The 13353-nt window shown below is 37.8% G+C and overlaps 1 protein-coding gene across 1 annotated transcript in view; it reads left to right on the top strand.

Moving 5' to 3' along the window:
* Positions 1 to 1144: 1144 nt before the first annotated feature.
* Positions 1145 to 13353, top strand: part of LOC134649893 (ATP-binding cassette subfamily G member 4-like) — a 28184-nt gene continuing 15975 nt past the window's right edge. The window contains exons 1-2 of the mRNA XM_063504729.1: positions 1145 to 1459; positions 8396 to 8513. Coding sequence (XP_063360799.1) covers positions 1342 to 1459; positions 8396 to 8513 — 236 coding nt within the window. The 5' untranslated portion in view covers positions 1145 to 1341. The remainder of the gene's footprint in view (positions 1460 to 8395; positions 8514 to 13353) is intronic.

Below are 13353 nucleotides of genomic sequence, written 5' to 3'. Positions count from 1 at the left end.
TATGTATATTTGTTAACTCGTGCGAATCCGGGGCGGGTCGCTAGTAACCTCCAAAATAATATTGAAAACGCGAGCGTAGCGAGCGCGAAATTTTTCCGATAGAAAAAACGCAATTCAATAAACAATTGTACATTTTTACTGGACGAGGCCGAAGGCCTAGCTCCGCATATAAGGCTGGACGTCCCGAGCGTCCGACCGCGGCACGTTATCATACTTACAACCAATGGCGAAGTGTGAGCTAGGCAGAAAGCCCAGCTGCTAGAGAGGAAAGCTTGGATTTGGATCAAGCCCAAGTGTAATTGAGGCAGAAAATCGACTTTGGCGTAAGGTGGAAGGCCCCGCATAAGACATAACGCCGAACTGCAAAAGAGTGTCTTGAAAACGAATCTATAATCTATGTAATCACGACTCTCCTAGTGCTCGCTCTTTGGCATCACTCGAAAGCGCGACTTGATAGGATAGTTTTCGGCTTCGGCGGGGCCCCATATAACACTTTGACAATTAGGTCGTAGGATCGCGGCTATGCAGCAACTTGGCCTGGCCGACAAATCTGGCGTGCAAGAGAGCAAAATTCGCTATATAATCGGTAATCTATGTCGAAAAAATCGGCTGGCCACAAGCCCGACGGTAAAATTTTTTGGCCATGAGCTTGAGGGCCTCCGTATATGGTCAAATCAAATGCCTACGATGAAGACGTTCTTACGTGCTCTCACTCTCTTACTCCTACGACCCTTCGTTATTAATTAGACGGGTTCTTCTACACGTACAAAAAGTTTCATATTGTAGGTACATACTCCACTAAGACTGCAATGCTAATGCAGCCTGTGCGTTTTTTTGCCTACCATTTTGGTGCCCCCCTAGACGTGGTGCCCTAAGCACGTGCTTGTTTTGCTTATTGGTTAATCCGGCACTGTGTACGATTACTTGAATAGGCTTAAATTATCGAGTAATAATTAATTCACAATCAGTCAGAAGCCCAGGAAGCCCTCTACATTTCCATCAAACTGGTCTTTGTAGGTACCTACTTCGGCAGTAGCTACCGACCGGGTCGGCAATGGATCTATCTGTCTCTAACAGTCATCCATAGTTGGTATCAGCTGACGACACATGCAACATGCCAGTTGGTATTGGTAGTGTAGTGGGGGAACGACCGATATCGCTGCTGGCTTGTGTTGCGCGCGCGCGCCACAGTGTAGCGACCCACCTTGTATCGCCTGGGCGTCATGCGCGCAGCTGGCGCAGCCTCGTACCCTTTGTTTGTATCGATCACGATTCTTTGTGTTTTGAACTATGGAAATGAATGTGTAGTTCTGTGTCTATGTAGTGAGCAAATCCTGCATCATGGCTTGTGAGTCCATATCCTTGGAGACTTCTTCCACGTCTCTCACGGAAGACTCTTCGCTTAACATTTCATTCGAAAACCTTAATTACACGGTCCGCCAAGGCATTTTTAACAGAGGTAAGTCTCAGAGGTTGTAAAAAAGATATATTCATAGAATTAATTAATATACTTAGTTCTGTACGTATATATGTATAACTTATACAAAGAGGTGCTTTACTGGTTTATCTGCAGTTGAACTCATATCGTGATCGTGTGCTTAAGATAAAGGCGAAATTATTAGACTTTGCGTAGTGAGAACAATTAATTTTATCATAATTCAATTACACAACAGCTAATTCAGAATGTGTGGAAGTAAGTAGGTACATAGGTAGCCTATATAGCCATTAAGTATGACGGTTGAGTTAATGAGGACTATGTAATGCTTATCTAAGACTGTCGACCCAGATTTCATATATTTACGTATATACCTAGATCTTAGTTACAACCAAAATGTGTTAGGTACTAGTAGGAAACAAAGGGTAATGAACTAATGATGCTCGAAAATATGCTTGTCTATTTATCGACACGTCTTGCAGTTATAAACGAAAAAAGAGCTGTGAGTGTCGTAGGATACTTATAGGAATCAGGAAAGTGACATATTATTGATATACATAATCAGAATGGGTTCCTAATCGTTTTATAACTTAATTTTAAGAGCTAGACGTTAACACAATCCCTACCTACCCAATACTTAGGAACCTACTAGTTTCGAAACTATGTATTTGTTTTTATCAAATATATAATATATGTTTACGAATTGTTGTTAAAGTTCAAAAAAGAATTAAGCTGACGTTAAACTAGAGGAGGAAAGTGTAAACAAACGTGACCACCGGATGGAGGAGGGGTCAAACTGGTCAAAGAAATCATTAAACTCGTGTGACGTAATATGTGGATCCCTATATATATATAATATATATATATGTGGGGCCCTTTCTCTTAATGAAATATATTATGGCAAGCCAACTTTGTTAGTAGAAAAAGGCGAACAATTCAAAATGTCTATGAGAGAACAATCCTTGGCCCCTACACTTTTCAAATTTGCCGCCTTTTTCTACTGACAAAGCAGCCCTAGTAGCACGGTAGCATTTTTATCATTTATCACCATGCCTGTCACGTTCTAACAAGTATGTAAGTGCGAAAGTGACGGGCATAGTGATAGTGGATAAAAATGGAACCGTGCTGAGCCCGCTGGCTTCGCGCTTATCGCCTATTAAGCGCAGACGATTCAACTGAGCCACGCCGGCGCCGTTCTGTTGAAAAATAGTGTTTATTTTTTTTTTTTTATTAAATTTACTTATACTAACTAGAATATATGTAATACGGGCCTTGTGGCTGAATCAAATGTTAAAATAAAATTAATAAATTATCCAACGAAAAAAAAAATCTTTTTCTCAAAAATGGACGGCAAAGTCGACGTTGCCGGTTAAAAAATAGGTCGCGAAATGCGTAGTTTATGGTCATTCAAAAAATTAAAAAGTTAATAACATTGCAGTCTCGATTTCGGGACTGCAATGTTGCATACAAATTCCATTATTTAACGAGTTCCATACTTTTTAAAACTTTAAATGACCACATCAAATGAAGGCATAGGTCCATTAAACAGCCAAAGAGATGATCAGCACTTATATTATTATAATGTTAGTACCGCGACTATTTAGGTGTCTCAAATACGTTGGCGTATTTTCAGCAGAAAAATACGCTTCTTTTTTTTTTTAAGGCGGCAAGCAAATCTTTTTAATGGTTTTGCTTTTTTCTGTAAAAATTAGAACGTTGCTTCTGTAAAATATTTCTATTTCTTGCACCATTTTTGAGAAAAGCACTATATATGACTCGGCTGGAAGGCTACTTGCTGGCTTCGGATTCAATTAAACGGACTCCCAAGGTCGTCCGTTTAAAACGAATCCTCAGCCTGCAAGTAGCTACTTCCGAACCTCGACAATAATGTACTATTACAGTACATATGGGGCTACTTTTCCGCACTAGTGCGTAAAATTGCACTTTTCGTGCGATGTCGAAACTTTAAAGTGCCATATGTACTGTAAAACGTTGTTCGATACAAGTGCGAAAAAGAGGAAATTCGAAACGAGTGGCGATAAATTAAAACACGACCGAAGGGAGTGTTTTAAATCGACACGAGTTGCGAATTACCTATTCGCACGTAAATAACTATTTTACGTTTTTTAAGTAAACGGGGCCCCGTAATTGTAGAGTGAACTTGATAGCTTGCAAAAAAATTGCATTTTTGTCACTTTTAAAAGTAACTTTTATTTATAGGTAAACTATGAATTAAAGATGTATAAGTTACTCTATGGTTTACGATGGGTGCTAGTGCTGCACGCTGGCGGCAGAACATTGCAGTAATACCCCTCCCCTCCATTTCGGAGATAATTAATGATTTATTTTTATCTGATAAGACTTCTACTACACTGCTTTGGGCCTGTTTACATAGTGTTTAGTACGAGTTTATAGATATGCTACTAAATGTAAGTACTATCTCAGACAATCTATGTTCGAATTGACATTGATATGTGACAGTTTTCAATTGTTTGGTGGATTTTTAATTTTGTGGAGGTGGTCTAGTGGTCATCAGGACATTACCCGTGTAAGCTGAAGACGCGGGTTCTCTTCGGGGTAGACTTGGTCACTTTTTCTTTAGTGTAAGGAAGGTCAGATGGCAGTCGCTTTCGTAAAAACTATATTCTATCCACGTTAACGAACTAGTATAGCGTTCTCTCTTTTGCACTTTTGTATGCAGATGAAAGGGACAAAAAAGGGCAGTGGGCGTAAACAATGGCACCTCGCTGTCCGGCACGGCTTACATGCTGTTTTATACTCTATTTAGTCAAATTTTATTAACCAACTGCATGTTTATGATCAATTCCTTTGCCTGCAAAAAAAAAACTAAATACTATAAATGATTCAAAGTTATTGTTATCATAACAATTAGTGAGCATTTGTGACCAGGTAGAGAAAATACCATGCAAAGGTTGATAACGGCGGCTATTTTGCAATTTGGAGTTTTTATTGTCTTAATGAATCTTAGAAAAAATACCATGGAACAGTTGATAGCGGAGGCTATGGATTACGGGAAACAATACAAAGGAGAGCAATTAGACACGTCCGCACCGTACAATAGACAGAGTTGACTATCATGTAAACTCACCCGTTGCACATGCATCGCCCTTATCGCTGACCAATCACGTGCAGTCTGAGTTTTCTGGTACTAGCTCGTTAACGTGGATAGAGTATAGTGCCCACGCCAATTACTGGGATTAGTTGCCAAGCGGACCCCAGGCTCCCATGAGCTGTGGCAAAATGCCGGGACAACGCGAGGAAGATGATGATGATCGGATTCATCGGATGAAGGTTCGATGTCATGTTAGCCGAGCGTGTCACTTCTTCTATCATGGGAAAAGTGAACTGGAAAACCAGTGACCGTAAATAGGCAATTCTTCCGTTTCCGGATTAGTCATGTTTTCATTTCAAGCTAACAATTTATCTAAAGTAATAGTTTAACTGGTAAACTAGGGACTACGCTCGTACCTATCTTCAAATAGAAACAGTAAACGGACGTTTTCAGGCGTGTACGAGTATTTCATGAGATTACCGCGTTGTACCTACCTACACTCGGCGTCACGAAAATCGTACACCCACGGATTTTTGCTTCAAGGCGTTATTATAAACCTTATCTTGTTGAAGGTAAAGTATGAATGTGTGGATTCATTTTAAATGTATTTAATCCTTCATTTAACAACAAGGTAGCCGTAAAAAAGGCATATTACTTAAGAAAAAATAAACTTACATTCATGAAAAAAATCAACAAATCAAAACATGATAACATCGACCAAAACATAAAGCCTTAAACTAAACTTTAAACCTAGGTTTGCCTTTATCCTTAATTACTACCTCCTCCTCCTCACGAGAGTCACGACGTGCTCTTCAGAAATGGCATATACCACTCCACAATGACGGATGTATACTATAAGAAGTGTACAAGGGTTGGTCCTAAAGTTGTTAGCTGCTCCAGGCCCCGTAGCCAACATGCCAATCGCTAACGCTTCGTAGCGATCGAAACGCAACTGTCACTGTCACATTAATAAGGAAGAGTGATAGAGAGACACAAAGCGATTCGATGGCGAAGCGTTAGCGATCGTCACCTTGGCTAGGCCGCCAGTTCTACTCTTGCGTACTATTTCTTTAATCAAGTTACTCTAGTACAAATACACTGCTATTATATCGTACATTAGGTACGAGTATATGGATTAATACTACTTATTTACTAGGTACCCGACATTGGGTACCTAGTAAATTACCTTTCGTAACACTACCCAATAAATACTTGAGTACCTACCTACTGTACCATTGCCCTTGTTGACTTTATTGTGTTGCACGCTAACATTGGTATCAATGCCGACACTAATGACATATTAAATAGATAAGTAATACAGACAATGCAAGCATACTAGATACCTAAAATAATGTCCGTAGGTGATAGCTGAACCTAAAAATGTAAATAATATAAATAATTAATTACATATAATGAAACTCGAAGACACATTTACTTTGTTATACAATACTTAGTTTGTTAACCAAGGGATGAAGGCACCCATTTCGGCCATTTCTGACAAGATATTTTGGCCAACAGTTCGAGTCAAAATAGGTTCTCCTTGGAACACTACGCTGTCTTAATATATCTCCTGCGGTAGTCGGATGGTTTCGTAGTTACTTGAGTGGTCGTCGGCAGCGCATAAAGGTCGATGATTGTCTTTCTTCTTGGTCCAACACGTTGGCAGGCGTTCCGCAAGGCGGCGTGCTGTCTCCTTTGTTGTTCTCCATATTCATAAATTCAATTACTTCTAACCTAACTTCACATTATCACCTTTATGCCGACGATCTTCAGATTTACTCACAGGGCGTTATTGGCGAACTCACATCTGCTATCCGTAAAGTGAATAGCGACTTAGACAAAATCTCAAATTGGAGTCGCAGTTTTGGCCTAAAAGTTAATCCGTCAAAGACACAGACTATTATAATAGGTAGCCCAAAACTGCTTCCCAGAATTGACTTTAACAACCTCTCACCTATTTACTTTAATGGCGTTTTAATTCCCTACTCGCAGAAGGTAAAAAACCTTGGCATCATTATGGATAGGACCTTATCGTGGGGTCCTCAGGTGGGCGAAGTCAGCAGGAAGATGTTCGCGGCAGTTGCTTCCCTCAGGAGATTACGAAACTTCCTTCCCATTCCTACTAGAATTGCCCTCGCACAAACTCTTCTCCTCCCTATTCTGGATTACGCTGACGTTGCTTATCTCGATCTCACTGAGGAGCAACTTAATAAGCTTGAGCGTATCCAAAATGTCTGCATTCGGTTTATATTTGGGCTACGCAAATATGACCATGTCTCCCACTTCCGGTCGCAGCTCAAGTGGCTCCCTATTCGCCTACGTCGTAACTCCCACGTTTTGTCACTTCTGTATTCCATTCTTTTTAACCCCGCAACTCCCCGCTATCTCAAAAACCGTTACAGCTATCTCCGTTCGGTTAGGTCCTCCCAGAATTTTCTTCTTTCTGTCCCGTCATCCTCGTCTAAATTCTATACTAATTCTTTCACTTTCCAATCTGTTCGACTATGGAATTCTCTGCCTGCAGACGTAAGGTGCGCCCAGTCTCCTAATTCTTTCAAGAGACTCGTTAAACTTCACTTTTTATCTGCTCCGTAATACTTTTACCTGTTTCCTTTTCCCTATAGCTGGCATATTTACACATATATATATATATATATGTATTTGTGTATGTATATGTGTATGTATATGTATCTTATTTTATTTTATTTTTATTTGTGTTATACTGTTTTTGTATTGTGTTTTTCTGTGCTAAAATTCTTATATTGAATATGAAACACCTACTGACATGACATAAATTTATTAATTTCCGCTACCTAAAGGTTGTCTGGAAGAGATCGCTTTTTAGCGATAAGACCGCCTGTTGTTTAACCTCTTCTTCCTGTATTATCCGTATTGTTTTCTGTAATGAGGTGTGCAATAAAGAGTATTTGTATTGTATTGTATTGTTATCTTCTACCCGCGCTAAACGCTCTCCTTTTCATTTCGAATACAAGGAAAGTAAAACAGGTACGTGTGTATTTTACAAAACATGACATGAATTAATTTTTATAGTATTTCTTGAAGGTACCTAAACTAAATTAACAATTTAGATAAAAGGATAGTTAGGTACATTACCGTCAAAAAGATTAAGACCTAACACAAAATATATGCAAATATATATTATATATATCTCAGGGATCTCGGAAACAGCTCTAACGATTTCGATGAAATTTTTGCTATATATGAGGGGTTTCAGGGGCGAAAAATCGATCTAGCTAGGTCTCATCTCTGGGAAAACGCGCATTTTTGGGTTTTTATATGTTTTAGCATTACGCTGAGTTCTTGGGGGGCCCTGAGCCCTTTTTAACGTCCATCTCATCTATCTCTTCTATTAATTAACTGGTTTGGTTAGACGTAAATAAATGTATTCTCTTTATTTATTTATTTTCAGCAAAGCAAAGCTCGGTCTCCCAGATATTCTATATCTTATTTGATATCTAAATATGTCAGCATTGAACTTGCTTGTCATAGGTAGATGTAATGACTTAGTAAGAAAAAAACAACGGGTTGCACTCCAGGAGTGCCGGCAGAAGTGAAAACTCAATGACTAGTGGAAAATGTCTGTATAATTGAGGTTAACGCCATCTAGCGTTATTTCGTCGCATTACTTGAAACCCCTAAGCACATCACTATTAGTACTCGAGTTATATTAATACCAGTTAAAGAGAAACTCACTAGATGGCATTTAAATCAATAAAGAAAAACTCAATGACATTGTAAAAGTCTTACGGTCACGTGATCTGTCGCGAGTTTAACATTTTTCCCCACCTCAAAAAGTGCACAGCGCCGCTAAAGAAGTTTTCACTTCAAAAATATTAAGATTTATATATTTTGATGTGTTTTTTTAGGACGCAAGGTGATCCTGAACAATCTGAGCGGCACTTTCAACTCCGGCGAGCTGACCGTCATCGTGGGCCAGTCAGGCGCCGGCAAGAGTACACTCATGGATATTCTAGCTGGATACAGGTACTTACTTTTTACTTTGACGACCGGGTGATCCTGGGTTCAAATCCCGGTAAAGGTTACTTTTGTGCAATAAGCACAAACAGACAGAAAGCAAAATTCGGGTACCGGACACTAAAAAAAAACAACGAGTTGCACTCCGGGAGTACCGGCAGAAGTGCAAACTCAATGACTAGTCCAAAATGTCTGCAGCACTATGTATAATTGACCCATACTCCTTTCTAATTAAAAACTTTAGTTCCAAAATTGCTCGTCAGTGAGCGTTAATTGTTTAAAATTCGAATAGAAATTGTAAAGTTACCTTGCAGACCTCGCATCGGAATATATTTGGTCATGATATTTTGAGTTTTATTCCTAGTACTAGAATTCACTTTTATTAGCGATTTCATCAAGATGTAGCTTTATTGAATTATATTTGAGTGATATAAATTTAGAGATCCTTGTATTTCAGCCCGTACAAGATTAGAACATTGAGCTTTATTGCTTAATATAAAAGTCCAGTTTTAAATGATTGACCTGATTATGATACATTATGACTAAAGTTCTTTGGTGAATAAAAACGAAACAGCAGGCTCAGGCATACATTTTCGCCGCGCGGTAGAAAGAGAGGGTTACGTCTTACGTCTTACGAATCTAACGTCAACAAACTGTCCTGCAGTTTGGCAGAAGAAAAATATGTATTATAGGGTTTATTTCATCTGAATAAACGATTTATTTATTTATTTTATTTCTTACCTCTTGCGAGTTTAACATTTTTTCCCCATCACAAAAAGTGCACAGCGCCGCTAAAGAAGTTTTCACTTCAAAAATCGTAAAGTATAGGAAAGGAGGTGGTAAAATTGGAAGTATTTATTAGTAAATATACAAATCTTCCACATTTAAATAAATGAAACATTTCGTAATGAATATTTCGACGCCGGAATACATCATTATTAGTTAAATTAAAACTATAGGAACACACTACACAAATACACACACAGAGTCACATAAGTAATGTCAACTATTACTGGAGCTATATTTGCTATATTGAAGAAATCTTCAATCAAATGAACACTCAACACACCAGGTACCATACTGCTAGCAACTCACCTCAAAATAGTCTGACTTCAGATAGGTATATATGTATATTGTACAATTTTTAAATATAAATCTAACTTAACATTTATTTTGTATTGTATGTCTGTCTGTGAATCGTATATAACCAGATGGTTGCTCTGCTTTATTTTTTTGTTTTTTTTTTAATGCATTGTTGATCGAGAGTGTTTCGAAATCGATTTAGTAATTTGATGGTCATCAGATTTTTTCTAGTTAATGAAGGGCATGTGAGAAATTTCCTATATTGAAATAAGGATTACTCACGTTAGACCGGGCCGACCGGGCCGTGTCCGGGCCGGAGCTACCGGCGCTTACTTTTCGGTAGATGACAGGTGATCACGTGATGTGTTTACATAGAAAACGAAGCTTCGGAAGCTCCGGCCCGGACACAGCCCGGTCTACTTAACGTGAGTCATCCTATATTGTAGTCTTGACCTAATATGAGCATCTTCACATTTTTCTCAAGAACGTGTTTCAGATTCCTGATATGTGACGTTCCACACCTAAAGTCTTTATGTACATGGAGCATTAGGACCCTTTAGGCATGGAACACCACATATGTTCTCAATAAATATGTTACAGATAGCTAATGATCACGGTCTGATTATGATAAAGAAATCAGATAAGTACTACTAGTTTAACATTAAACTGTATGAAATAAATAATAAACATCCGACGCAAAAAAACTCTAAAAAGTATACAATTAAACCAAGATAAATACAAAAATAAATGGTCAATATGCAGTAAATTTTGTTCAAAGAGTCACCAACTCTGGGAGCTGCTAAGTTAATCATATAAATATGTAAGAACAGAAAACAACAAACAAAACTCTCCACAAAACGTCGTAGCTCACCTTATCGTATATAAACTTACTGCCGTATTCGAACTTCAAGATATTCACAAGAGACGACACGTACTAGATCCATTCTAGATACGTTATAGTTTAGATTTCAACTAGTTCTCTTTTGCAGCGCAATTCGGGCAACCAATCCGCGGTATTCGGAAAACAAGATCCGTTCTAGACTAGAGAACGATACGATATGTACTAGATACGTTGTAGTTTAGATTTCAACTAGTTCTCTTTTGCAGCTCAATTCGGGCATCAAATGTCACTTTTACGTTAAAATATCGTAATAATATCTTGTGGAAATCGTTCAAGAGTATCTCCAGAATCGCACAAATGTCAAATTTGACAGGCAAGATCTTAAACATATCGTTGTCGTATCTTGGTGATGTCTAATACACATCTAACAGATGTCTAGTTCAAAATCCGAATCGGGCCCAAATGTCACTTTTACGATAGATCGTGTTAGATATCTATTAGATGTGAATTAGATCTCTAAGTAATATCTTGTGGAAATCGTTCAAGAGTACCTATCTCCAGAATCGCGGAAATGTCAAATTTGACAGATTAGATCTTAAACAAGTTAAACATATCGTTATCGTATCTTGGCGATGTCTAAAAGATATCTAATAGATGTCTATTACAAAATCCGAATCGGGCCCTAAAGACTTTTAGTTCGCCCACTTGTTAATTTATTAAACTAGCCACATCCTTTTCTGCAAAATTACTCTCGTGACACAAACCGGTGCCACCCAAGAATGGAAATTAGTCTTCAAATTATCAAACCAACAAAATAATATGTTGTTGCTGTTATAAATATTCTTTTAAACACGCTTTTACCGCTAGCTATACATTATGCCGCCAAAGTCCAATGACAAGCTAAAACAAACCATAATATGAGCTCAAACAGGTTTACTATCCACCTCCTGAATTAATTGTCGAATTAGCTCTATATACCTATATATTAAATTATTGCTTAACTCTGTGTTTCATATCGATTAATAGATATAATTATCGTTACAATCATTGGATGTGGTTAGTATTTATTACGGTTTTATACATATAGGTGTGCAGCACGTATGTAGGTTACACACCTGTACCTGTACGAGACGTGTTTATATTGAATGTTATCCTCCTCAGGACAGATATAGGATATCGATTAAAAATTTGACTTTGTGATTTGTGAACTAATTAATAAATAATTACGGTACTATTATATTGATCGTTAATTTACTGCGCCATTAGACTACTCATACAAAGACGTAGAAAGTGATATTTTCAATAAATAAGTTGTCACCTTATCACTTGCCCATCATAAACATTATGCTTAATTCGTCATTAACTGACGTTTGTCAAATAATACATATGGTAAATATTTACACAAACACGTGTTTGAGCATTAAGCATTGTTAGCTAATTTATGACTTAAATATGTCGTCGGCGAAACGTCGGTGACATACTTATGTCACACACACTACTGGATTACTTAATACAAAGCTCGAATAACTGAGGTAGCATAGACTGCCGCCAAGCTGAAATAGGACAGAGTAGAACACGTCTGCCGTATGCCAGATGACCTGTGGGCAAAACAGCCGCCCGTTGGATCCCACTAATTGTAAGGCATCACGGTAGACCTCGTCGGAGATTTTTTTTTTTTTTATTGAAAATTTTACATAAAAATACAGCATTTTAGTACCTTAATCTAATGTTTCGCCAAACTGTGAGACAGTTTGTTGGCGGTGCGCTCTAGAGTAATCTTAAGCTAAATTAGGTACACTAATTACTAATAGTAACAAGTTAGCATTAGGAACATAAATTTACTTATATCTATATCTTAAATCTATCTTGCGGGACAGCATCACACTCAACTAACCAGGCGTAGATCTTATATCGTAGAGATAAGGTCCACGCACGGCCAGCCAACCACATTAAATTGTATTAAGCTTTGTTAATGAATTACTTTATAAATATTATGTATTCCAATTACACTTTACAGTCTAGCCTTAACCAATGGCAGGATGGCAGGACTTAACCACTTTAACAGAGACTGCATGGTGGGAGATTTCCGAGGACAGGGATACGTGGAAGAATATGAGCGAATCGTTAAATGAGCAAGTTCAATGCTGTTTAAATTATTTTTACCTTTTTTTTCGATATGTGTTGAGTCGAATGCGTGATGTGATGACACCATCTTTGACTGGTAAACTTATAAAAACAACATTAATTGTCACATAAAATAGTTAAAACGTACATTTCCTGTTTTGATTTCAAGTTTGATAAAAAAACATTGTGAGCAATAAGAGAGTAATATAATCTAAAATTATTATAAACTCGAGTTAGGTATACAGTGTGGAAAGATAAGTCGGGCCCTGGAGGGAAACTACCTTAAATCCTTAAGCTGGCTCATTTTACTTAAAGGAGACATTCCTTTATTTAAAAAAAAAAACAAAACTGCATTCAAAATTTTTCTAAAACTCGCTTGCCTCGCCCGGGACTCGAACCAACTAAAATTAAAAAAACAAACACTCCCTATTTTATTATACTAATCGATAGTATTATTATTCAGGATAAAATTTCTCTAACAAACATTTGATCTTAAAAAAAACCGGCCAAGTGCGAGTCGGACTCGCGCACGGAAGATTCCGCACCATCAACAAAAAATAGAGCAAAACAAGCAAAAAAATAAACAAGCAAATAACGGTCACCCATCCAAGTACTGACCCCGCCCGACGTTGCTTAACTTCGGTCAAAAATCACGTTTGTTGTATGGGAGCCCCACTTAAATCTTTATTTTATTCTGTTTTTAGTATTTGTTGTTATAGCGCCAACAGAAATACATCATCTGTGAAAATTTTAACTGTCTAGCTATCACAGTTCGTGAGATACAGCCTGGTGACAGACGGA

This window comes from Cydia amplana, chromosome 1 (genome assembly GCF_948474715.1).
Source record: "Cydia amplana chromosome 1, ilCydAmpl1.1, whole genome shotgun sequence".
Lineage (NCBI taxonomy): Eukaryota > Metazoa > Arthropoda > Insecta > Lepidoptera > Tortricidae > Cydia > Cydia amplana.
Note: the sequence above shows the minus strand (reverse complement) of the source record. Positions and strands in the feature narration are given on the sequence as shown.